The following is a 27,847-nucleotide window of genomic DNA, read 5'->3' as shown; positions in this document are numbered from 1 at the left end:
CACTGTCTGTGTGTGAGGGCTTGCTACCCGGGAATGCCACTGTCTGTGTGTGAGGGCTTGCTACCCGGGAATGCCACTGTCTGTGTGTGAGGGCTTGCTACCCGGGAATGCCACTGTCTGTGTGTGAGGGCTTGCTACCCGGGAATGCTACTGTCTGTGTGTGAGGGCTTGCTACGTGGGAATGCCACTGTCTGTGTGTGAGGGCTTGCTACATGGGAATGCCACTGTCTGTGTGTGAGGGCTTGCTACCTGGGAATGCCACTGTCTGTATGTGAGGGCTTGCTACCTGGGAATGCCACTGTCTGTATGTGAGGGCTTGCTACCTGGGAATGCCACTGTCTGTATGTGAGGGCTTGCTACATGGGAATGCCACTGTCTGTGTGTGAGTGCTTGCTACATGGGAATGCCACTGTCTGTGTGTGAGGTCTTGCTACATGGGAATGCCACTGTCTGTGTGTGAGGGCTTGCTACATGGGAATGCCACTGTCTGTGTGTGAGTGCTTGCTACCTGGGAATGCCACTGTCTGTATGTGAGGGCTTGGTCCTGGGAATGCTACTGTCTGTGTGTGAGGTCTTGCTACCTGGGAATGCTACCGTCTGTGTGTGAGGTCTTGCTACATGGGAATGCCACTGTCTGTTTGTGAGGGCTTGCTACCTTGGAATGCCACTGTCTGTGTGTGAGGGATTGCTACATGGGAATGCCACTGTCTGTGTGTGAGGGCTTGCTACATGGGAATGCCACTGTCTGTGTGTGAGGGCTTGCTACCTGGGAATGCCACTGTCTGTGTGTGAGGGATTGCTACCTGGGAATGCCACTGTCTGTGTGTGAGGGCTTGCTACACGGGAATGCCACTGTCTGTGTGTGAGGTCTTGCTACACGGGAATGCCACTGTCTGTGTGTGTGAGGGCTTGTTTGTCACAAGGGGCAGTCCTGCAAGCTCTGTGCTGTGTGTTTATGTTCCCGCATGGAGAGATCTCCTGCCTTTCACAGAAAAAAAGGCCCCTGGAATGCCCTGAATGATGTGACTGGGCCCTCCGCAGAAGCAATTGGATTGGACTGTTTTTCCCCCGGCCATCCCTATAAGGCTCTGGCTGAGTGAGGCAGACAGGGAGAGTGCGGCCCCGGCTCCATGTTTGGGATGTGGGAGGGGGAAGCGCAGGATGGGGGCTGGGAGCTACATAAAGTCTCCCCAGGCCAGTGAGAGGGCACACCATCCCTGAGCGGCAAACCCCGGCCAAGCACTGTCAGGGTAAGTGGACCACCACCTCACCTCTCCTGTCCTCCTCTCTCTTCCCTGTTCCTCCTCTCATCCCCTCGTTGTCCTCTCTCCTGCCTACTCCTCTCCTACATGCTTAGAAAAAAGGTTCCAAAATGGTTCTTTGGCTGTCCCCATAGGAGAACCCTTTTTGGTTCCAGAAGTAATTATTTTGGCATCGATGTATAACCCTCTGTGTAAAGGGTTCTACATGGAATTCAAAAGGGTTCTACCTTGGGCCAAAAGGGTTATATCTGGAACCAAAAAGGGTTCTTCAAAGGGCTACCCTATGGGGACAGCTGAAGAACCCTTTCAGGTTCTAGATTAACCCTTTTTCTTAAGTGTACCCTCCTTTTTCCTCTCCTCTCCTCTGCACTATTCTCCTCTGCTCTCCTCTCCTCCGCTCTGCTCTCCTCTCCTCCGCTCTGCTCTCCTCTCCTCCGCTCTGCTCTCCTCTCCTCCGCTCTGCTCTCCTCTCCTCCGCTCTGTTCTCCTCTCCTCCGCTCTGTTCTCCTCTCCTCCGCTCTGCTCTCCTCTCCTCCGCTCTGTTCTCCTCTCCTCCGCTCTGCTCTCCTCTCCTCCGCTCTGCTCTCCTCTCCTCCGCTCTGCTCCTCTTCTCTCCTCCGCTCTCCGCTCTGCTCTCCTCTCCTCCGCTCTGCTCTCCTCTCCTCCGCTCTGTTCTCCTCTCCTCCGCTCTGCTCTCCTCTCCTCCGCTCTGTTCTCCTCTCCTCCGCTCTGTTCTCCTCTTCTCTGCTCTCATTTGCTCTCCACTTCTCTCCTCCGCTCTCCTCTGCTATCCTCTACTCCTGCCTTCCTGTCTGCCCGACTGCCTCAAGTCAACAACTGCTAAATTGTCAGCTGCTAATCTGCTAGTCTGAGTCAACCTCAGGGGTCAGCACCTTACAGTGCAGACTGCTTCTCAATCAATTAAAAGCAGGCTCATTAGGCTTGATGAGCTTTGGCTGATCTCACAGGCGCATGTTAATGAAAGACAGGTGTTTAGACATCTCACAGCTAAGTCACTGTGGTCTGTTGTGGGTATTAAGTGTCACAGTAGATGAGATCCTAAGCCTCGTGGTGTTGTGGTTTATTAAGAACTTGTGGTTGAAGAAGTTAGTGTTGCCGCTAATGCTGTGAAGTGCTTGAAACAGTGTGGTAGAATGTCACAGTAGTAAATGCTAGAACTGTCTTGTTGATATTCTGGAATATGCTAAGCTACCTATTACCTATTATGCATCATTCTTTCAGCTGGTTGATTATGATTTTATACATCTGTTGCCATCAGTCCCATAATGCAATAGAAACATAGTCTCAAATTCTTGTAAGGTCTCTTGGGGAAAGTCAGGTTGATAGGTTGTAAAGTCTCTTGGGGAAAGTCAGGTTGATAGGTTGTAAAGTCTCTTGGGGAAAGTCAGGTTGATAGGTTGTAAAGTCTCTTGGGGAAAGTCAGGTTGATAGGTTGTAAAGTCTCTTGGGGAAAGTCAGGTTGATAGGTTGTAAAGTCTCTTGGGGAAAGTCAGGTTGATAGGTTGTATAGTCTCTTAGGAACTCAGTCAGTTTGGAAAGTTTGGAAGTTTTTGAAAACATTGTACACAGTTTTGAAACAAGTCAAAGTTTTGAAATCTGCAAAGGGGATAATGGCTGGATGCATACAGGGGCCTCTGTCATGTTATTGGAGAGTTCAGCACTGGTCAACTTTCAGCACTGAACTCCATCATAGCTGCTCATGGTACCCTCTGCCGGAAAGCTTAGGAAATCCTTTATTCTGAAGGTTTATGACTAAATATGGTTCTGCTGGAATCTACTGCTCTCTCTCTCTCTCCCTCTCTCTCCCTCTCTCTTTCCCTCTCTCCCTCTCTCTCTCTCTCTCTCTCCCTCTCTCTCTCTCTCTCTCTCTCTCTCTCTCTCTCTCTCTCTCTCTCCCTCTCTCCCTCCCATCCCCGTCTTTTTTTCTATCCTTTTTTGTAAACGATTGTAGATAGGCAGGGCCAGAGAGAGAGGGAGTGAGGTTTGCACAGTCCAGTCCAAAGACAGACATGACTCCGCATCATTTCCTAATTAGGAAGTTTTCCCAGGGTGCTGCATCCATTCATTAGAGACTGGAGTTCAACTCTAACTCTAACTAAAGAGTTTTGTAGGATAACTCCTATGGGGAGTTTTGGTCTTAAGTATATATGCTTTGCTATTAATGTTAAATGTTTACAGTATTATAACATTATATAACAATGTGCTTCATAGGCTTTTGGTGGACTGTATTTATATTATACTCTAAGCACAGGTCAACTTTCCAAATGGACTTTGTCACTTTCAATAGGAATAGCATCATCCTTTCTTCACAATTTGGTAGTCCGCTGGATTTGCCTGAGCCATGTATTCCTGAATGAATTAACGTAAATAATTGCCACACCAGATTAAACATTCTATGGTTTACGTTTTTCATGAATTCACACACTACTTTAGAGGGATAGACTTACTCTCTTTCTCTCTATCTATCTATCTCTCTCTCACACACACACACACACACACACACACACACACACACACACACACACACACACACACACACACACACACACACACACACACACACACACACACACACACACACACACACACACACACACACACACACACACACACACACACACACACCTACCTATCACTCTGAAGATGTTAACACACTCCTCTCTCTGTTGCCCCTACAGTGATTGTCTCCAGTCGGAGTAAGGAACATAAAGAAAATAATTATTGACCATGTGTGACGACGAAGAGAGCACCGCCCTTGTGTGTGACAATGGGTCCGGTCTGTGCAAGGCAGGCTTCGCCGGGGACGACGCCCCCAGAGCAGTGTTCCCCTCCATCGTGGGCCGTCCCAGACATCAGGTGAGCCACCATTCGTCCATTAAAAGACAGGCTGGATGTAAACTACTTCTGATTGGGTGATGAGAATGCATCCACTTTTTTGTCAGTAGTCTTTCATGGTCCTTGGTATATTCTTAATTTAAAGCATAATTTTATTTATTGATTTACCCATAATGGTTTAAGACGCAACACAGCAAGGCCTATTTGTTGAATTTCAGTGCTAGCAATGGCATCCAGTAAACAGTGTGGTGAGTGTGCTTCTGAGCAGCCGGTTTCTCTCCCCAGGGTGTGATGGTGGGCATGGGACAGAAAGACAGTTATGTGGGTGACGAGGCGCAGAGCAAAAGAGGTATTCTGACCCTGAAGTACCCCATCGAGCACGGCATCATCACAAACTGGGATGACATGGAAAAAGTAAGCCTACCACACCCTACCTCACATCACCCCACTCCATCCTACCCTACCACACCCTACCATACCCTACCACACCGTACCCCACCCCACCCTACCCTACCACACCTTACCTCATCCCACCCCACCCTACCACACCCTACCCTACCCTACCCTGTCACACGCTACACCACCCCACCCTACCCTACCACACACTACCCTACCCCAACCTACCACACCACCCTACCCTACACTACCACACCCTACCCTACCACACCTTACCCTACCCTACCGAACCCCACCTGAGACAACAATGACACAGACTCAGGATTAAGGTGATTTTAAAACAATATAATTGGAAAACAGTGACACACTCTAACATGGAATTTGATATACTTTGTGATTTTCCATCATGGCACTCAAAAGTAGCCTTAGCCAACAAAACTCCCCCGGTGGCACTTTGGGATTTATACAGAGGCATTTAGATCCAGGATCTATTCTCAGAACGGTTACATGATAACAGATGGAGGAGTTAGCTAAAGAGACCCCAGACATGTTCAGAGATGTTATGCTAATTGTTGGCGATGATTGGCAGATCTGGCATCACTCCTTCTACAACGAGCTCCGTGTAGCTCCTGAGGAACACCCCACCCTGCTGACAGAGGCCCCCCTCAATCCCAAAGCCAACAGGGAGAAGATGACGCAGGTGATTTTGACCTTTTTTATTTAACCTTTATTTTACTAGGCAAGTCAGTTAAGAACAAATTCTTATTTACAGTGACGACCCACCAAAAGGCAAAAGGCCTCCTGCAGAAAAGGGGGCTGGGATGAATAAATAAATAACATATAAATATAGGACAAAACACACATCATGACAAGACAGACAATACAACACTGCATAAAAAGAGACCTAAGACAACAACACAGTAAGGCAGAAACACATGACAACACAGCATGGTAGCAACACAACATGACAACAACACGGTAGCAACACAACATGGTAGTGGCACAAAACATGGCACAAACATTATTGGGCACAGACAACAGCACAAAGGCCAAGAAGGTAGAGACAACAATACATCACGCAAAGCAGCCACAACTGTCATTAAGAGTGTCCATGACTGAGTCTTTGAGTTAAGAGATTGGATAAAACTGTCCAGTTTGAGTGTTTGTTGCAGCTCGTTCCAGTCACTAGCTGCAGCGAACTGAAAAGAGGAGCGACCCAGGGATGTGTGTGCTTTGTGGACCTTTAACAGAACGTGACTGGCAGAACGGGTGTTGTATGTGGAGGATGAGGGCTGCAGTAGATATCTCAGATAGGGGGGAGTGAGGCCTAAGAGGGTTTTATAAATAAGCATCAACCAGTGGGTCTTGTGACGGGTATACAGAGATGACCAGTTGACAGAGGGGTATAGAGTGCAGTGATGTGTCCTATAAGGAGCTTTGGTGGCAAATCTGATGGCCGAATGGTAAATAAATGATGTCTCCGTAATTTAGCATGGGTGGGAAGATCACATCTGAATCAGGGTTAGTTTGGCAGCTGGGGTGAAAGAGGAGTGATTACGATAGAGGAAACCAAGTCTAGATTTAATTTTAGCCTGCAGCTTTGATATGTCCTGAGAGAAGAACAGTGTACCGTCTAGCCATACTCCCACGTACTTGTATGAGGTGACTACCTCAAGCTCTAAACCCAGAGGTAGTAATCACACCTGTGGGGCGAGGGGCATTCTTCTTACCAAACCACATGACCTTTGTTTTGGAGGTGTTCAGAACAAGGTTAAGTGTAGAGAAAGCTTGTTGGACACTAAGAAAGCTTTGTTGTAGAGCATTTAACACAAAATCCAGGGAGGGGCCAGCTGAGTATAAGACTGTATCATCTGCATTTAAATGGATGAGAGAGCTTCCTACTGCCTGAGCTATGTTGTTGATGTAAATTGAGAAGAGCGTGGGGCCTAGGATCGAGCCTTGGGGTACTCCCTTGGTGACAGGCAGTGACTGAGACAGCAGATTTTCAGACTTTATACACTGCACTCTTTGAAAGAGGTAGTTAGCAAACCATGCCAAAGACCCATCAGAGACACCAATACTCCTTAGCGGCCCACAAGAATGGAATGGTCTACCGTATCAAAATCTTTGGCTAAGTCAATAAAAATAGCAGCACAACATTGAATCAAGGGCAATGGTGACATCATTGAGGTCCTTTAAGGTTGCAGTGACACATCCATAACCTGAACGGAAATCAGATTGCATAGCGTGAATAGTAGACATCAAGACCTATTCTACTGTAGACATCAAGAAAGTGATGACTACATACATTACAACTAGGACTTGTTCCAATATATATCTTCAACACAGCCTTTCAAGACTGTGTAATACACCTAATATAAACAGTAGGAATTTGTTTCATGATGCTGAGTGTATGATTGGTGCAATTAGAATGATATTCTCACTGTCAAAATGTTAGTGTGGAAAATAACACTGTAACCTAAACAAATGCTCCTGCTCTAGATTATGTTCGAGACCTTCAACGTTCCGGCCATGTACGTAGCTATCCAGGCCGTGCTGTCACTTTATGCCTCTGGCCGCACAACAGGTCAGTATAGGACACTGGTCAAAACCAGCCTCATTTTACCCTGACCATTCAGTCCCACTGAGCCCAAACTTGTTAACTCTCAAAACTGTCCTCCCTAAACTTTGTTCTCCCAAGCCTGTCCTCCCTAACCTGTGTCTTCCCAAAATGGTGTCCTCCTAAACCTCCACAGGTATTGTCCTTGACTCTGGTGATGGTGTCACCCACAATGTCCCCATATATGAGGGTTATGCCCTGCCTCACGCCATCATGCGCCTGGACCTGGCTGGCCGTGATCTCACTGACTACCTCATGAAGATCCTGACCGAAAGAGGCTACTCATTCGTCACCACAGGTCAGTAGAAACTCTGGGACGCTATAAACTCTGATGACACATACCGTACAGTGCATGACTTGTAAGCAGAGGCCTATGCAGACACAGAAGTGTTGTTCTGCCAAACTACAAATGAATCTAAGTTCTTGTTCTGACCTCGCCCTTATTCTCCTCTCTCTAGCTGAGAGAGAAATTGTTCGTGACATCAAAGAGAAGTTGTGCTACGTGGCCCTGGACTTTGAGAATGAGATGGCCACCGCTGCCACCTCCTCCTCTCTGGAGAAGAGCTATGAGCTACCCGACGGTCAGGTCATCACCATCGGCAACGAGAGATTCCGCTGCCCGGAAACCCTCTTCCAGCCCTCCTTCATCGGTAATCCCTCGCTCCTTCTTTCTCTCTTTTCACTCTCTCCATTTGCCTTTCTCTCAACAGTTTGAAACAAATATCTATTCTCCCCACTGTCCCTTGTGACTCAGCGTGATTTCTTCTGATTTCTCTCCAGGTATGGAGTCTGCCGGTATACATGAAACCACTTACAACAGCATCATGAAGTGTGACATTGACATTCGTAAGGACCTGTACGCCAACAACGTCCTGTCCGGAGGTACCACCATGTACCCTGGCATCGCAGACAGAATGCAGAAGGAGATCACAGCCCTGGCCCCTAGTACCATGAAGATCAAGGTGTGCTGATGCTACTAACATAGAGTTAACTTGCATGCCATAGTGAGATGCTACTAACATAGAGTTAACTTGCATGCCATAGTGAGATGCTACTAACATAGAGTTAACTTGCATATCATAGTGAGATGCTACTAACATAGAGATAACTTGCATATCATAGTGAGATGCTACTAACATAGAGATAACTTGCATATCATAGTGAGATGCTATACAGTGATTTGAATTTGTTCAATATGGTAGTCCTCATAACTGTAATGGTATATTTTTTCCATTCACAGCCAGTAATGATATTGGCCCATTTCAACGTTGAAGCAATTATCCTTTCCAGTTTTGACCTGGTTTCTATGAATAGAAATCATTGTCTTCATAAGTGTTTCAAAATTCAATGCAAGTTGTTGAGGCCCAATCTGTAGCTGAATGTCACTGATATTGTCTCACAAAGCTTTGGTGTACTGTATCTATTTACTACACATATGGGATTTCCTCATTCAGTATATTAAATATCTTGTGTTACCAGATTATCGCCCCACCTGAGAGGAAGTACTCGGTCTGGATCGGCGGCTCCATCCTGGCCTCCCTCTCCACCTTCCAGCAGATGTGGATCAGCAAGCAGGAGTACGACGAGGCCGGCCCTTCCATTGTGCATCGCAAGTGCTTCTAAACAAGGCCCAGAACCACCCACCCCAGCCCACTCCATCCCTCCAGCCCCAAACTCTGCTCTCGTTCTATTGCCTGTAAACTGTGAATGTGTACCCCTTTTAACCTTGTGTGTTTCTGTCTTGGCACTGCCCACCCCTGCGTGAATGTTATGTGGTTGGTCGTGTACCTTTCAAAGAATAAAGCTTGAACGTGCAGCTTTTGTAAAACTTTGGGGACATTCCTAGGGCAATGTATGTATGTATGTATGTATGTAGATTTCAGCGATGGCTATAGAAGCAAAGGAGAAGAAGCTGAATCTGTTCCACAGAGCTCGCATTCTCCCTCTTGTGTTCACTTTGTTCAGTGCATCATCCCTGGATGTGGCCAAGTCTCTCGCATGGCTCAGATCACTGCTGAAAGCTTTCACCATCTGACTGTTTGTAAAGATCCATGTGAACATGAACGAACCCCCAAGGAAGGAATAAAGCTCTCATACAAGGAACTCTGTCTGGCTCATGCATTTATATTACAAGTGTTGAGAAAATAATTACTATGACTACTGTCGCATCTAGCCACATTTTCAGCAGGTTAGCGTTTAATGTCATGAATCTTCATGACATGAATCTTCAGAGTGGTCACAAGCTGGCACAGCCAGTCCTAAAAATCTGATTTTCAACCTAACCTTAAGCACACTGCTAACCCCAATGCCTAACCTTAAGCACACTGCTAACCCTAATGCCTAACCTTAAGCACACTGCTAACCCTAATGCCTAACCTTAAGCACACTGCTAACCCTAATGCCTAACCTTAAATGAAGACCATAAAGCACATTCTTATTTTCATGAACTTTTACAATATAGCCAATTTTGACTTTGCAGCTCATAATCAGTAAATGTCAACCTGTGTACCAATACACTGTCTTCCACCAGCAACCTGTGTACCAACAAGACCTTATATATGCCATTTAGCAGACGCTTTTATCCAAAGCGACTTACAGTCATGTGTGCATACATTCTACGTATGGGTGGTCCCGGGGATCGAACCCACTACCCTGGCGTTACAAGCGCCATGCTCTACCAACTGAGCTACAGAAGGACCACCTTCTGGGGACAAGACCAGAAGAGCCAAATTAATAATTGTCTCGGATGGGCATTTATGTTCAGTGGTGATCATGCAATGTCATTGTCAACATATGAATTGGCTTTCAAAGCATAGATATTAGAAACTGAGTAGTTCGAACCATGAATGCTGATTGCCTGACAGCTGTGGTATATCAGACCGTATACCATGGCTATGACAAAACAATTAGTTGTACTGCTCTAATTACATTGGTAACCAGTTCATAATAGCAATAAGGCACCTCGGGGGGTTGTGATATTTAGCCAATATACCACGGCTAAGGGCACTCCGTGTTGCGTCATGCATAATAACAGCCCGTAGCAGTATATTGGCCATTAACCACACCTCCTCGGGCCTTATTGCTTAAATAAACGTCAACCTGCACATTCTACGTCATTCTTTTCTGATAAAAGATTCTATGCGTCACTGCCCCACATTCTGGGAAAACAACTACCACAAAAGGACATCATGGTGTACAAATTTCCTTTATGGAGACTGGCTTGTGTAATCTCTAACAACGTAATTACACGAACATCCCGCTGGGCACACACTGAATGAATCAACGTTGTTTCCACGTCATTTCAATGAAATTAAACTAACGTGGAATAGACGTTGAATTGACATCTGTGCTCAGCAGGATACTTCTTGCCCTGGATTGCAGAGAACTGGATCTCAGGCCCGGTCTCGAAAACCCGTTTCACTCCATTCTTTTCCATTGACGACATGGTTCTGTTCATTTGGGGAAAGCAGAACAACTACATTTGGAAAGACACGCCGCGCAGTTAAACAACAACTCGGACAAGAAGATAAAGCCGTATGTGTTTTATTACCAAAATGACAGTGGAAAATTGTGGCAGAGTCACTGCATTGACTGGTTGTCTTTCCCATTTCTAAGCACAAAGCCACTACAACAGAGCATGTTCCTACAGCGCCACTGTGACAGATAATCACACTGTAGCAACAGTCCAACAACACACTGTAGTACTGATATAAAGTCAAATGAAAGACAAAGCCATTATCAGGACTGCTGTGAGGGGGTGTGACAAGTTATTTTCCCCTCACGCCCACTTCTGCCAAAGGTGAAAGAAGGAGAGCTCAATTTTCTACAGGGAGGCGTGCTTAAAGGCTAGCCTGGTCCCAGATGTGTCTGTGGTGTTTCAAATGGTCATTGGCAAGCCAAACAATGATGAGAGCACAAGCAGGTCTGGAACCAGGCTACTTAAATGCTTCATGGGCGTGGAAAGTGAGCCGATACCTGAGCTCTGTGTAGTCAAGGCCCTTGAATGGCAAAAAGCTACTGTTACTTTAAGGCGCCTAAGGTTTTTTTGCTTACAAATTCTCGGAGCACTTTGGTTTGTTCCTCCCCACACAAGACATGTCACCTCGACAGGCTACTTTTAGGAATATTTAAGTTATGGTTCTCTTTTCTGGTCAACACCTCAAAAATAAATCAAGACTCGAGACAAATAACGCAAAAATGTCAAGGCTAACATCCAACTGGCCAAAAGTCATTCATTATAACTAAGACTAAAAAGACAACAAAACAACGTCCTAAGCCACAGAGCCATCACAATTAAATCCAGTCCATTTTATATTTAAGAAATCAATTTCTTTTTATTTGTTCGTCAAATCTCTGCATGTAATCAATTGTGCAAATGCTGTATAATTGTGTTTTTACAAGTCTTTCCCATAGTGTCCAGTTCCAGGAATGTTAAATGGTAAGGATACCTTCATGGGAGAGTATCATTCACATAACACTGAAGTGCACACACTTCAGCCAGTTCTCAAACTGAAAACACCTCAGGCCATTTACAGCAGGCCTGCATGCTAAAGTAGTTCTCTCTGGAGAATTCCACATCAAATCTGACACGCAGAACTGGCCCCCCCAAAAAAATCCACTCTGCCAAATTGACATGTTAAGCTATCAAAAAAAAACAACATACTTTAGGATAAAGGGTTGATAAAACGACACCATTAGAACAATTCATCACCATGTGTTGCAAAGAAGTTTCAATTAACAGTACGTGCTTTAAAAATAAAATACAAAAGCCTTCATTGTAAACAAAGCTATAAATAGGAGATCCAGTTTGTGATGGTGAGGAGGAGGAGGGGGGGTGAGTGTCTTCCCTTCCCCTCTCTGTCACCTGAGGTCCAGCACGGTTGTTTTCAAGTCCTTTATAACAACATGCCTACAGATCTGAAATGAGAAAAGCCTCGTTTAACTGTTCAGGTCAACTCACCGTGGAGAAGCACAACTAACAATAGAAGGAAATGTGAACACATACAAGCTCTATTCGTGACAGTGCTGAGTGCTGAATGCTGGGAGGATGTCTGTGTGTATGACTTACGCTGAAGAGAGGCGGGTCCTTGGAGTGTGGGTGAAAGCCCTTCAGTCTACAGCGGGCTACCTCCCCCATGCCAGAGCTGGTGAGTCTGAACACCCCCGTACTGCAAAACACAGATCACAGACACAGGCCTCGTCTACACGACTTAGAGAACCAGATAGAGATGTTGAGTATAGAACTGACACGACTCATTGTTCCACGTCACAGAGAATCATCATGTCGGTTCTACATCACGCATTTCTAACTCCCTGGAACATTTCTCGTTACCGAGTAAACTATTTGAATACCGTCCACATTGCGTGTCTTAGTGGATTGGTTTTCTTTAGCGTTAGCATCAGCAGGCCTACTCATTCTAGCGGACAGGGACAGAGACTCACTCGTTGTGTTTGGGCGAGCAGACGATGGCGATGGCTTCAGGCAGCATGAGCTGGTAGGAGCCGTGTGTATGCAGGTCTACACTGGACAGGAAGGCCGTCTGGGTGGGGTGGGTCTAAGGGCAGAGGAGAAGAGAGCAACCAGCAGAAGAGATAATGGAACTACGTCAAAAAGGTCATTTTCTGTTAGGTGAATTACATTTGAATTTAGAAATTGGTTTATTCTCCAAAAATCGGTGGAACTCCAGATGTAGGATATTAATTTGATCACTCTTGTTACTGCACAGCAGGAAATGCAGAATTGTAGTGTATTTGAGTTTTTAAAAGGCTTCTAAAGTTTGTAATTTACACCTGATTTGCCATAACGAAACATGCTAAATGCAACAATTTTCCTGCTGTAGCAAACTGGCTCAAATTAAGATCCTACGTCTGTACAGTTCACTGTGTCCCACCCCTGAACAACTCCCATGTTAGGGGATGTAAACCATAAATCCAAGGTTTATATTGAAGGGGTACAGAATCTACAGTGCATTCTCTGAAGGTGACTGGCAGGGCTATGAATAACTGTGACATCTGAACCAGAGGGCCTGGTTTCTATGGTGATATTATGCAAATAAAAGCGCAGCCTCTGCTAATCTCTCCCCAGCACAGCCAGAAGAGGACTGGCCACCCCTCAGAGCATGGTTCCTCTAGGTTTCTTCCTAGGTTCCTGAATTTCTAAGGAGTTTTTCCTAACCAACATGCCTCTACATTGCTTTCTCTCTGGGGTTTAAGGCTGGGTTTCTATATAGGCACTTTATGACAACTGCTGTTGTAAAGATGGCTCTGTAAATATATGATTGGGGAGGGGTGATGTCCACTCACATGGATCCAGCCCAGAGTCAGTAGACTGTGGTTGTCCTGGAAACTGAAGAGCTCCTCTACATTCTCCATATCACAGTAGTCTGGGCCAGCTGACTGCTTGGGAACCACCACATGGGTCAGCAGAAACTCATTTTGAGTCTGGAAGAGACAAACACTTCCCATGAATACCCTCATACTGCATTAGAAGTGCATTCATAACAGCTTATGAGCTAATGCATTACAAATGCACAACAGTTGCTAATAACGGTTCATAAGTCTGGTGGCACTGAAGTACTGTTATTGCTATTTTTCAGGATTGGGCACACCCACCAACACACAGCAATCTGGAGCAGGCACTTACATCATAAGATAGCAAATAATGTTCGAAGTACAAGCGACTTCAAATACTATTCTTGAACTTTGAACACCTTACATTGGCAACCTCCCTCCTCGTTCACAGAACTATTGTTTGCAGATGACGTGATTACAAATGGTGACTCCTGTTGTACGCTTAGACATAGTAAACTGGGATGTTTGACTTTCCCCAATAAACTGGCAGTTTGTCTACAAGATAAGAAGGGATAAATGTTTGCGTACAGTATATATTTGATGTAAGAGTCTTACCAGTTTTCCACAGAGGACCCCACATGTCTCTATGCCCCTGGCTGTGTTGCTGTCGGCGAGCAGCAAGAACTTGTAGGTCAGGTCTCTCGGAATGATGACCCGCCTCAGGCCCTCAACCAGTTGAGCTGTACAGACGCGCGGACGGACACACACGGACACACACACACACGTTGAACTACAATAACAGGATGTACAACCATGTGACTCATGCAGCACATATACAGACTACAAATACATCAACAGTTATTCTACTAGCCAGCTAAAATATACACAGTAGCTATTAATGTAACCCATTGTTGACTTCCCCATATTACCTCACTAATGGATTGTTTGAGTAACAATCATACGATCTAAAATATAGAGCCTAGATGTTCAATCGTAATGGAAGCAGGACACTCACTATGTACGCCAGCCAGTGTAGCTGCTGGCTTGCTGCTGGGGAGAGAAGGTTGATTGCGGTTTGGGTCGAGACGAACATGGTTCTTGGAGGAGTGGGACAGGCAGGACCCGTCCGTTTGTTCAGGCACTTTAGCGACCGCCTCGTCTCTGCGATTGGCCAGCTCCTGCCTGCGCAGTTGGTCCTCGAAGTGGCGGAACTGCTCCGCCTCCATCTGCATCCTGCGCAGCTGAGCCACCCTCAGTCTCTCCTGCTCTACCAGAGACGTCCTCTGCAGCTGCTGGCCGCAGCCATCCACCACCACAGCCTGGCTCTGCGCACACACACACACACACACACACACACACACACACACACACACACACACACACACACACACACACACACACACACACACACACACACACACACACACACACACACACATTCAATGTGCGTACCATTTGTTGATATAGGTGATCTTCCTCCAAAACACTTCTCTTCACTTCAACTATAAACTTGCTGCATTGAAGTATTCCCATTCGTCAAAAAGTGACCCAAATAATATGAACATGTGTTGCACACTAGCACAAACAGGGTATCCAGCCAGCCTCCAAAACAATCTGTCTGAATGTAATGAAGGGTTTGGGTGCTAAACCTTACCTGACTCATTAGATATGCTGCGTGTTCCTTGTTGAACTTCTCATGCAGGAGCTTCCTCAATTGATCTTTGCGTGGAAATGCGACATCTTGCAATTTCTGAGAATAACATCAACCAGATAATCGGGACAAGGTCATGTGTGAGAGTGCAGGCTGGGAAACACTTTCTTCCATTAGCAGTGGGAATTTGCAGCTTAAACGGTCAGTCCAAGTGGGCTGAATCACTACTTTGAGAAAAGAAAAACGACTAGCTATTACACTACCATTTCAAAGCTCTTAATAGATTATAGTGTCGCTTCTACTGTTAGTCACCTGAAGGTCATCTACAGCCTTTTGTAGACTGGTGCTGTCCCTGAGCTGACCTTGGTTCGCTTACCATAAACATACCTCACTTAAATCAAAGCAGACCACTAAGTAGCCTATCACTCAGGCAGACAGGGCCCTCTCTCCATCCCACCACCCCATCTCCCTCCATCCCACCACCCCATCCCTCTCTATCCCACCACCCCATCACTCTCCATCCCACCACCCCATCCCTCTCTATCCCTCCCTCCATCCATCCCACCCCTCTCTCCATTCCACCACCCCATCCCTCTCTATCCCTCCCTCCATCCATCCCACCCCTCTCTCCATCCCACCACCCCGTCCCTCTCGATCCCTCCCTCCATCCATCCCACCCCCTCTTTCCATCCCACCACCCCATCCCTCCCTTTCTCCATCCAACCACCCCATCCCTCTCTATCCATCCATCCATCCCACCCCTCTCCATCCCACCACCCCATCCCTCTCTATCCCTCCCTCCCTCCATCCCACCCCCTCTCTCCATCCCACCACCCCATCCCTCTCTATCCCTCCCTTTCTCCATCCCTCTCTATCCCTCCCTCCATCCATCCATCCCACCCCTCTCTCCATCCCTCCATCCATCCCACCCCTCTCTCCATCCCTCCCTCCATCCATCCCACCCCTCTCTCCATCCCACCACCCCATCCCTCTCTATCCCTCCCACCCCTCTCTCCATCCCACCACCCCCTCCCTCCATCCATCCCACCCCTCTCTCCATCCCACCACCCCATCCCTCTCTATCCCTCCCTCCATCCATCCCACCACCCCATCCCTCTCTATCCCACCACCCCATCCCTCTCTATCCCACCCCTCTCTCCATCCCACCACCCCATCCCTCTCTATCCCTCCCTCCATCCATCCCACCACCCCATCCCTCCATCCCACCACCCCATCCCTCTCCATCCCACCCCTCTCCATCCCACCACCCCATCCCTCTCTATCCATCCATCCCACCCCTCTCTCCATCCCACCACCCCATCCCTCCCCTCCCATCCATCCCACCACCATCCCACCACCCCTCCCTCTCGATCCCTCCATCCATCCCACCACCCTGTCCCTCTCGATCCCTCCCTCCATCCATCCATCCCACCACCCTGTCCCTCTCGATCCCTCCCTCCATCCATCCATCCCACCCCCTCTCTCCATCCCACCACCCCATCCCTCCCTTTCTCCATCCCACCACCCCTTCCCTCTCTATCCCTCCCTACATCCATCCATCCATCCCACCCCTCTCCATCCCACCACCCCATCCCTCTCTATCCCTCTCTCCATCCCACCTCCCCATCCCTCTCTATCCCTCCCTCCATCCATCCCACCCCTCTCTCCATCCCACCACCCCATCCCTCTCTATCCCTCCCTCTCTCCATCCCACCACCCCATCCCTCCAGCTAAGTTAATGAGCTCTCTGCAGGTCTGAGCACCACGGGGATCCCCCAACACAGCAGGCCAAGGGTTTAGCACCACGGGGTTCCCCCCAAACACAGCAGGCCAAGGGTTAAGCACCACAGGGGTCTCCCCCAACACAGCAGGCCAAGGGTTTAGCACCACGGGGTTCCCCCCCAACACAGCAGGCCAAGGGTTTAGCACCACAGGGGTCTCCCCCAACACAGCAGGCCAAGGGTTTACCTTCATTATCACCTGCTTCTCTGGCACGCTGCACTCCCGGTAGTCTCGATGGCTGGGGAGTTTCTCTACAAACAGACTGACACAACAGAGAGATGGTTAGACAGATTATAGTTTATGAAGACTTATTTTTATTGCTACTACTACTACTGCTGCTACTATTGTTAATCCTGTACCCTAGTCACTTCACCCTACTAGGTATATATCGACCTCAATTACCTTGTGCCCCCACGCATTGATATGGTACTGCTACTGTCAGTATATAGCATCATTCTTTTGTATTTTATTCCTTGTGTTACCATTATTATGAATATTATTATTATTATATTTATTATTATTATTGCATCGTGGGAAAGGGCTCGTAAGTAAGCGTTTCACAGTAAAGTCTACACCGGTTGTATTCAGTGCATTTAACGAATACATTTTTATTTGTATTATTCATCAATCAAGTACTTGAACTGCCATTAGTACATTGGACATAGGCATGTTAGTATTCCACTATCACAGGCCCTAAACTAGTCTGCAACAATTGTCAATTGTCAATTCAACATCTATTCCATGTTGGTTCAATGTCATTTAATTGAAATGACGTGGAAACAACGTTGATTCAACCAATGTGTGCCCAGCGGGCACTCTCTCTCCTCACGTGATGAACTTGTTGTAGAGGACGTAGGCGTTCTCCAAGCTGCCCTCCTCCAGGTACACGGCGGCCATGCGCTCCATCTCCACGCCGGAGCGGAAGTAGCGGCGTGGCGTGATCTCCTCGTTGATCTCCACGCTGCAGCCCATCTTGCTGAGGGCCAGCACGCGCTCTGCCGCCGTCAAGCTCATGTCGGTGTGGTCCGGCTCGGCCGCCAGCTTCTTCTGTTGGGGGTCAAAGGTTACCAGGGTCAGAGTTCAAAGTGTAACACAGGCCAACTTAGCAGTCAATGTAACCACAAGCGTCAGAGTATAGAAGAACATAATACATGTCCTTGTGGTAGTTTAGCATTTTCCTTCCAATGGATAAGGTTAGGATTTGACTAAGCATGGAGAGGACAGCCCTGTCAGCACAAGCACACCTCTTTCTACAGCTCAGGGCCCAAAACAACACATTTATCACTAACATTGTATCAGAACAGTGTCTACATGGGCAGAAAAACCCTAAGGCTAACAGCCTGACACAGCAACACCATCACCCCTAGCAGCAGTACTACTGTCATCAACTGAAATGCCAACGGCTAGGATCAGCATGAGCCGTCTCCCTCAGCAACCTCCCAGCCCTCCCCAAGCGGTCACATGACCAGGCAACATCAGCACTGTCATCCCTCACTAGGTCAGGTCAGCCAAAACAGGCGGGGGATGGAGGGGGGCTGATCGGAAGCATTCATAGGTAGAACGGACGGCACTATGCTAGTACACAACACTACCCTGATCAGCCCACCCCCACACTAATGAAAACATTACAGTACACACGGGACACTGCTGCCTCAGAGTTCTTTAAGGTTACTATTGACGTGGGAGTCTTATCAAGACTCCACTGGACTCTGCAGGGGGTAGTGACGAAGACTACGGGGGAAATGATTGTACTCTCGATGAGGGATCAGATTAAGACATCCTTTCGGCAGCGACAGTTGAAGCAGGCAGGAGTTCTCTCTCTTTGGAGGGCTCCATGATAGCATCTCCTTTGTCTAATCATCTATTCATGAGCAGAGGAAGTGTAAAGAGGCAAACATCCGCTCCATCCCTTTCTCCCACCCCAGGATGGAGGGATGGCCCTGAATGGAGAGATGAGTCTGACAGAGCAGCTGAATACTAATGGGAGTGAGTCAGGGGAAACCGTTGGTGTGGATCCCCAGCCCACTAACCCATTCCCACTCTACAGAAGAAATCAATGCAGCCCACCCACACCCTTATCACCCCCTTCTACAGAGGACACCCATTCACTCCAGCTTTCCACCCACCTTCATATACTCAACTTGATCCCTACATTTCCTAAAGACAAGTGAACTCAAGCCCATCAACCTTACTCACCTCCCACCCACCCCACACACAGCCCATCACTCCCCCCGTCATCTCCCACCTCTCCCACTCCACACACAGCCCATCACTCCCCCCGTCACCTCCCCCCGTCACCTCCCACCTCACACACAGCCCATCACTCCCCCCCGTCACCTCCCACCTCTCCCACTCCACACACAGCCCATCACTCCCCCCGTCACCTCCCACCTCTCCCACTCCACACACAGCCCATCACTCCCCCCGTCACCTCCCACCTCTCCCACTCCACACACAGCCCATCACTCCCCCGTCACCTCCCACCTCTCCCACTCCACACACAGCCCATCACTCCCCCGTCACCTCCCACCTCACACACAGCCCATCACTCCCCCGTCACCTCCCACCTCTCCCACTCCACACACAGCCCATCACTCCCCCCGTCACCTCCCACCTCTCCCACTCCACACACAGCCCATCACTCCCCCCGTCACCTCCCACCTCTCCCACTCCACACACAGCCCATCACTCCCCCCGTCACCTCCCACCTCTCCCAGCCCATCACTCCCCCCGTCACCTCCCACCTCTCCCACTCCACACAAAGCCCATCACTCCCCCAGTCACCTCCCACCACTCCCACTCCACACAAAGCCCATCACTCCCCCCGTCACCTCCCACCTCACACACAGCCCATCACTCCCCCTGTCACCTCCCACCTCACACACAGCCCATCACTCCCACCATAACCTCCCACCTCACACACAGCCCATCACTCCCCGTCACCTCCCACCTCCCCACTCCACACAAAGCCCATCACTCCCCCCGTCACCTCCCACCTCACACACAGCCCATCACTCCCCCGTCACCTCCCACCTCTCCCACTCCACACACAGCCCATCACTCCCCCCGTCACCTCCCACCTCTCCCACTCCACACACAGCCCATCACTCCCCCCGTCACCTCCCACCTCTCCCACTCCACACACAGCCCATCACTCCCCCGTCACCTCCCACCTCTCCCACTCCCACACAGCCCATCACTCCCCCCGTCACCTCCCACCTCTCCCACCCACACAGCCCATCACTCCCCCAGTCACCTCCCACCTCCCACTCCACACAAAGCCCATCACTCCCCCAGTCACCTCCCACCTCACACACAGCCCATCACTCCCCCTGTCACCTCCCACCTCACACACAGCCCATCACTCCCACCATAACCTCCCACCTCACACACAGCCCATCACTCCCCCGTCACCTCCCACCTCTCCCACTCCACACACAGCCCATCACTCCCCCCGTCACCTCCCACTCCACACACAGCCCATCACTCCCCCCGTCACCTCCCACCTCTCCCACTCCACACACAGCCCATCACCAGCCCCGTCACCTCCCACCTCTCCTACTCCACACACAGCCTATCACCAGCCCTGTCACCTCCCACCTATCCCACATCTCTCCCCACTTTACCTCTAACCCCTTAAGGCGTGCACACTAGGTTCAGTTTGCGCCTAGCAGAACTCGGCTAGGTGAAGTGAACGTATGTGCCTCGCATACTCCCTTAAAAGACAGTCGCTTGAAAAATTTGAAAAGCGCGGCAATAGTACTGTTTGTCCCTCTTGAGACGCCGTAGCCAGTTAACAGTTCCTCAAAAATGTACTCAAAAAATCTGTAATTAATTGACGTTCGTTCCGAAGAGGTTTTAGTAATTTTACAGCTAAGCTGTTTGTTGCAGTATTTCACAATGGAAAAAAATGTGCATGAAAGGGAGTCGTCTCTCATTGAATGACAACAAACACTTATTTGAAGAATCCCTACTGTTGACCAATCACCACACTTCAGAATGCCTCAAAAAACAAAGAAAAAATTTGGAGCATGAACAACCGGAAAAAACCCTTTCTGAAGACCAAAGGGAACAAAAACGTCACAAAATGTCATCATAATATATGCACGAACTGTTTAGGATGGGAAGCAAACAAACACCTTTACCCCCGACTAACAAGACTCACCAGTGTGCTGAAGCTGAAGCCTTGCTCCATGGTGTCTTTAGACTGCAGGATCACAGGCTCCAATCTTCCCAAATGTGTCCACCTGTCATCTCCTAAGATGAAAGCCCACTGGAGAGGAGAGGAGAGAAATCTTAGCTCGGCTAATGGCCATGACTCTGTTGTGTAATGATGGCCGTGTGGTCGATCAGGTTCCCTCTCACTGAGAGATCGAGACATTAATGTTGTCCACAGAGACAGCTTACCCTTGGTAGGAGTTGATAAATTGATCAAGCTCTTGACTTAGAACACGACTTGCATTACAGTATGTAGTATTTTCAGCCAACAAGGATTTCTGTTGTTTCATAGCACGAGTCTCCAAGAGCAGCTGCTCAATCTTATTCTTACAGGTTCTTCAAAATAGAGTAACATACTTTAATGGCCTCCAAGAAAAGGTGGCATACTGTTGCTATGACAGCTTGTAACCAGGGAGCAAAATAGGGAGATTCATGGACATATTCTGCTGAGATTAAATCCTTTATCTATCACTAAACTTGGTCAATGAGCAGATTTGAACAGTGTCTTTAATCCTACAGGGTCCCTCTCCTCTTGAATCCCAAAACTACTATTTGATACTGCAACCGAATTGAAAGCAAGATGTTGCAATACTACATCCAAACCCTTTCCATTTGTCAGTGACATTCTGGTTGATGCTGCCATGGAAACCCATCATGTACAGTACACAATAGCAGCATGGTGTGAAATCTAGGTGTAATTAACACTGCCCAAGGCTGACTGCAATGTGAAAAAGAGACTTCAAGTCAGTTCCTGTAAAATGTGTATATTTCTGCAGTTAACACGTGTATTTAATACACGTATTTGATTTGAATTCTGAATTATTCCCCTAATTCATTTTCACGCCAACAAAGAAACGTGAAAATAAATTGCAAACAAGTCTCTTATAATCCAAAGTGTGCCGCAAATAGGAAAATTGACCTCTGTACTGAAAGTAAATAGTTTAGTTGAAGTCCAGACTCCAGAGAGTCTGATCAAAATGTCTCTTGTATCCTTTTGTCTATCCTGTCATAAGCACTCATCATTCATGTGTGGAGTGTTTGCCAAGCTGTGGATTCCTACTTTCTCTTCAAGAAGCAGTGATGAATGCTCAAGCAGATGGGAACAACATTCACTGATTCAAATAGGATTTTTTTTTAACCAAATAGAATTACAGGAGACTTGACAGGCTTCAGTCACTAGCAGACAGGGTTGAATATTTTCCCAGTATTTTACAAATGTCCCATCCCTAGAATAAATCACTTTTCTCCCAGGTAATCCAGTAACACTGGAAGAGTCATTCAAAAGCATATACTGTAAATAGGCCCTTGTCTGGATTTGATTAGAGCTTTGATTGAAAAGTCAAGTCTGATGCTACCTGCGCCTAATGAGCCATACATTACATACATTTTATGAGCCCTACATTAAAGACATGTAATGAGCCCAAAAAAGGCCAAATGACTGTGTTGTTATCCAATACACATACAGTACCAGCCAACATGACACACCAACTCATTCAAGGGTTTCTTTATTTTTACTATTTTCTACATTGTAGAATAATAGTGAAGAAATCAAAACTATGAAATAACACACATGGAATCATATTGTAAACAAAAATTGTTAAACAAATCAAAAAATATATTTGATATATATATATTCAAAGTAGCCACCCTTTGCCTTGATGACAGTTCTATATATTTTTGTGACTTGCGGTAACTCTTTGTGGTTCTAAATCAATAGTTGTTTAGTGGTCCAGAAATGTTGGTAACATTAACTTGCTTGACCATGCTATAGGTCATGTAACTGTACATGCAATATGCTTTGTGGACTTCACTAGACAGAGGTTGCTATCTAGTTTTGTGATCAAACCAAAAAGGTGTGGTTGACTGTGTCTAATTGTCTCTGCCTTTAGGCCTTTAAATCATGGTCGCAAGGGATATAATTTAAAAGGTTATAACGTAACTATCACAACACACATGTTGTAATATGGCTTTTCTTTTGCTTCCCCAGTGATTTACCCACACGCCGCTACTGCATTCCCATCATTAATTAGCTAAATATAAGGCTAATACTGCATTGAACGCATTCCCTGAAAAAAGGTAGGCTAGAACATCTATATATCAATCTAGAACAGGATTATCTATTTTGGATGATATTTCAATGGAATTGGCGGAGAGAGAGAAAGACAGACTGCTCGGCGTGCACTGATTTAAAGCAACAATATTTGAGAAATGTTTTAAAAGTATTTTTTTTAATTATATATCTTTACAAAAAGAAAAAATAAGGTGACCCCTGAAAGTTAGATGGGTAAATTCGACATGCATTTGGTCTTTATATTATAGACTATGCTGCAGCAAATGTAGGCCTACCTGTCACAAGAAAAAAGGGTACCATGATGAGATAGATCTACATACATTGTGAACTACGCTCCAATCTGATATGGTCTGTCCCCACCCTGAGCGTTGATGATTCATCATGCAGAGGCTGTAGAGAAGACCGATTTAGACATTGCATATAATTTAAACAGTTCCATTTCACTCCATGCTGTTTATAGAAATAATTTAATAGAATTCACCGTTTTCTCACAGTTATTTATCCCGGGAAAAGGGAGTGGTTTTAGGTAGTAAATCCCGGTAACCATGTTCCCGCCATTCAACCCTACTAGCAGATTATGAATACAGCATGATATTGATTTGGCTTTCTAACTACAAACCCAATCAGGAAACTAAGGTGTACTACTCTTAGTGCTATTGTTGACAGTAATTTCAGTACTGTTTTCTGTGGTACGGTACAGTAAGGACAACAAACCAACATAATGAAGTGTTGCTTGAGAATGGAAAGGCATAGAAAGCTGACAGTTATTTTACAACTTACCTAAAAATGACATGTCGATATTCCAGGGAACTACTGAACACATTTCATTGAAATTCCCTATTAACATTGCCCTACTAAGGGACTTCGCAATCATGAGTCTTTCCTTCAAAATGCACCATTCAAAAATGGTAGGCAATTTTAAAATATGACTTGCAAACAGTGCAGATTCAGGAACCCCCCCCCCCAAAAAAAAATACAAATGAATGTGGTTGCATTGTAGGCAGTCTACTGTATGAGTCACAGTACTATCATTTGGATAAATTGTCCATTATACCAGTATCTAATATCCATTATAACATTATCTTAAATTATTTTAATAACAAACGTCAGTGAATTTATAGATATAGAACGTATGTAAGTATCCTCTGAAACAAAATAAAACAGTTGAAAACAGTGTAACTTCCGCTCTCTCAACTGTGTTTCCTGTGTTCTTTGGTAAACTGATGCACCTGTCACTAGCCGTTCCAGTAGTACAACGTCCTCTTTTGATAGCCATGTGTATCAAAATAAATGTACATTTTAAAATCACACCCTACATGTCAACGCTAGGAACGTGTCTCATCAACAACGTTGTATCTGTACAATGGCGTCGATCATCCCTTGAGCTACAGTGAACTTGTAATTTCAGATTCCATGTTGCAACCTCATGTTTGTGATTTAAAATAAATTCCTGGACATTTCACAGCTTTGCAACATCAGGAGATTTAAGAGGGGGGCTTATGAATGAGACTAACTTAATCAAACTACTGCGTGTAAATTCAGGAAAATAATAGAAGCTATTTGATTTAAACAGCTTAACGTGCAGTAAACTGATCAACCATGTAAATAGGTGAAAACGCTTACCAGTGTATTTACCCGCGTCTAATGCCCATACTCGTGTGTCTCTGTCGTCACGTGGCACATGCTAGAATTGAGTGCGAAAACAGGCGTCAATAAATCACTGTTCTCTTATCCAAACCTCGCCGATTTAGCTTTTATACAGTAACCTACTTCATGAAGTCATTGTTCAAAAAGAAAAAAGGATAGAAAGAGCGACAGTTTACCAGCGATAAAATGGCTGAAAGCGGTCTTTCAAATCCAATGTCCAATAGGGCGAGAGAGATTGTTATCCAGTCCACCTACTATAGCATCGGCGATGTGGTGTTGGTGGTGGTGGCAGCAGCGGCGGTCTCTATGAAGTGATGTGTGGAGAGGGGAATCCAGTCCACTGGTGGACAAAAGAGAAAATGCCCTACAGTTGCGACACATGCGGCATCATTTGCATCCTGTAATTTACAAGAATATTCATGCATCCTGTAATTTAAAAAAAGATTGTTAATGGTGCACACCACAGAAGCGTTTGGCTTGACACATTGCATATGAAAGTAGGGAAAATTAAAAATAAAAAAATCTAAAGGCTGCCCAACAAGAAGATATTTCTATGGAAGCCCATTCAGCTACCCACATTTATTTGAATGTGGAAGCTATTTAAAAATGTTCGAGATGCACTTTTGTGATACTAAGCCTTGTCTGGCAGCGAAACATTTCACTGGCTTACTTACTTAAACAAATGTGGTTTCTAATGACAATTGAGATGTAAAAACTATGGCATAAGGAGACGACATGCGGATAAGAGGCAATCCGTAATTTCGATTAAGACAATGAGCGAGCTAGGACAAACGTATAACTATTTGTTCAGCACTTTTGAAATGTACAGCGACAGAATTCATAATATGGGCCGTTCTTAGTGTTCTCCCTGTACACCAAGTCAGAACCGTAGGATAAATAAAGGGGGCATATAAGCAGACAATGAAAGCTCTTACAATATTTGATCATTACATTTCTCAAAAACAGGTTATAGGCTACATGTGCACCACCAAGTCAGAACAGTAGGTAAAATGAAGAGGTGAAACTAGACCAAATTATTAGGGTGTTTCACATGGGCTACTAACAGCTTACTACACAACGTACACTTAGTATTGTTTTCAGTATACAGTACAGTATACATTGGGGCGGCTGCTTAGCCTAGTGGTTAGAGCGTTGGACTAGTAACCGAAAGGTTGCAAGTTTGAATCCCCAAGCTGACAAGGTAGAACGTCAGTGATATTCAGGCCGTAGCTCTAGAAAGAGGCCCGAGTTCCGGATTTATAATTCTGAGTTGGATGAAAGTTCAAAATGCATTTTCCCAGTCGTAGCTTGTTTTTTCCCGAGGTCCCAGTTGTCTTGAACTCACTAAAGTCCGATTTTGCAGTTCCGAGTTAACGGTTGTTTTGAGCTTCATTGACAGCATGGCCAATGTTGAATGTTTATCATTTTAAACTAGGAAAAGAGACCCTTAATCATATACTTGGAACCACACAGTCACTCCACTGAATAGCAGGTTGATTGCTTTGCAATGCTTGCAGTTAGCCACTGATTCCTTCCTTCCTGTTGAATTTGTGATGTCCAAGTTGTTGTGTAATGTTTATGTCCATTAGCCGATGAGCACCAATATGTTTTATCTACACTTTCTCTTCATTATTTCCCTTCACATGACAAGGATAAAAAGGATTTGTCAGTAGATTTTTGATTCAATTCATGATGACTGCTAGCTAAGATTTTGAAAGTATGATGTTAACATGATCAGCCCAATCAAATATGCTGTAGATATAACGTGATTTGAAGTTGTTTTATCTGTGGCCAATGACCTTGAGCCTTCTTGGATGGGTACTTCTAATGTAACTCTATGGCAGTACCCGAGCTCTACCCTTAGACTTGGCGGTGACGTAGTGTCCCCATGAGTGACAGAACACTGAGCCAATCACGGCGCACCGCTCCGTATTTTCTGATGGCTTGCCCCGCCACCACAGAAAGCACTGAGCTAGGCTGAAACATTTTTTGGAGCTGTCTTACTCAAGAAAACAAAAAAGAGACCATGTTTGTATGCGGCTTTATTAACTCAATTCTATATTTGTTTTTTACATTGTTTGCAAACTGATATGTGACACAATGCCAAAATAACATGCATTTTAAAAAAATTTTTAAATGTGGGCGCCACTGACCAAATCAGGTGTACTAGTTCAGGGCTAAAACAAAATTGTAAAACATCTAGGGTTCCCGATGAGAGGTTTGACGCATAGAAAAACTAGCTAGATATATACAGACGTATGTATATCATCTGTGTAGGCCTTTGCATCTGTAATTAAAAAGTTACTCATACAGTATGTCATCACTATTGTGTTGATGTATTAATTCCAGTCAATAATTTTGGATTGATAAGGTCTAGAACATAAACAAAATTTGATCACATTCACATGATCTCTTAACACAAATAAATAAGCCTATTTTAGGCTATAAAATGCAGTACATAGCTTAGGCTATGAAAACATGATGTTACCGCTTCGTTTCCACTGGCCAGTGTGGGTCAGAGCGCAGAGGGTTTCTCTAGGCTACCTGCAGCTGCGGTTGTTATCGGTAGGCTATAGCTGATCAGATTAATTGTGCACGAGTTGACAATGCTTGAGGCAAAGCAGTCTAAACAACCGTACTTTGTCCCTCATTTTCAACACAACGTGGATAGATGGAAATCACCACATAATGCTACAAATGAAAAGAGATTGCAGAGGCCAGTATGCTGCAAATACTGCTTCCAAAATAAGTTGTTTTTACTGCAGTAATTTTGCCATGTAATTGGAGTTACAGTGCAGTATAACTGCAATTCAACAGCAGTAGTAGGCCTACACCAAGTTATTCCACAATTATTGGATTCAAAATACCACATTAGACTGCAGTTAGGCCTTAACACAAAGTGCTTACCCACAATTGTTGCCTGGTCTTGTTAAAATTGGCATCGCAATAGCTTTCAACTGTAGCCTAATACGGTTTGTGTAGGCAAACGTATCTTCCTGAAAAGGTCCTTAGACACACCTAATTTTTTTTTTAAAGGTGACGTTCTATGGTAA

At 45.9% G+C, this 27,847-nt stretch overlaps 2 protein-coding genes across 7 annotated transcripts; one reads left to right on the top strand and one right to left on the bottom strand.

The window, feature by feature from the left end:
- The first annotated feature begins 1,096 nt into the window (after window positions 1-1,096).
- Window positions 1,097-9,237, top strand: acta2 (actin alpha 2, smooth muscle). The gene is made up of 9 exons (XM_046368671.1): window positions 1,097-1,250; window positions 3,962-4,139; window positions 4,404-4,532; window positions 5,104-5,214; window positions 7,017-7,101; window positions 7,271-7,432; window positions 7,593-7,784; window positions 7,915-8,096; window positions 8,614-9,237. Exons 2-9 carry the CDS (start codon window positions 4,011-4,013, stop codon window positions 8,755-8,757), a joined length of 1,134 nt encoding a protein of 377 aa, XP_046224627.1. The 5' UTR covers window positions 1,097-1,250; window positions 3,962-4,010; the 3' UTR covers window positions 8,758-9,237.
- A 1,424-nt stretch (window positions 9,238-10,661) lies between these two features.
- Window positions 10,662-27,831, bottom strand: stambpl1 (STAM binding protein-like 1). Of its 6 annotated transcripts, none has more exons than XM_046368666.1 (13): window positions 27,702-27,831; window positions 24,971-25,158; window positions 24,771-24,831; window positions 21,024-21,131; window positions 17,688-17,905; window positions 17,045-17,120; window positions 15,080-15,175; window positions 14,441-14,750; window positions 14,041-14,165; window positions 13,438-13,575; window positions 12,577-12,689; window positions 12,203-12,302; window positions 10,662-12,051 (listed from the first exon to the last, which is right to left on the bottom strand). In XM_046368666.1, the coding sequence occupies exons 4-13, from the start codon at window positions 21,051-21,053 to the stop codon at window positions 11,995-11,997; spliced, it is 1,263 nt and encodes a 420-aa protein (XP_046224622.1). In that variant the 5' UTR covers window positions 21,054-21,131; window positions 24,771-24,831; window positions 24,971-25,158; window positions 27,702-27,831; the 3' UTR covers window positions 10,662-11,994. The 6 variants fall into 6 exon arrangements, with proteins under 6 accessions (XP_046224622.1, XP_046224621.1, XP_046224623.1 ...); XM_046368665.1 differs by having other exon boundaries at window positions 24,971-25,134; window positions 27,702-27,807; XM_046368667.1 differs by having other exon boundaries at window positions 24,971-25,134; window positions 27,706-27,785.
- Window positions 27,832-27,847: the final 16 nt, after the last annotated feature.

The sequence above is a fragment of the Oncorhynchus gorbuscha genome, linkage group LG11 (assembly GCF_021184085.1).
Source record: "Oncorhynchus gorbuscha isolate QuinsamMale2020 ecotype Even-year linkage group LG11, OgorEven_v1.0, whole genome shotgun sequence".
NCBI lineage: Eukaryota > Metazoa > Chordata > Actinopteri > Salmoniformes > Salmonidae > Oncorhynchus > Oncorhynchus gorbuscha.
This window is presented reverse-complemented; position numbering and strand designations above follow the sequence as displayed.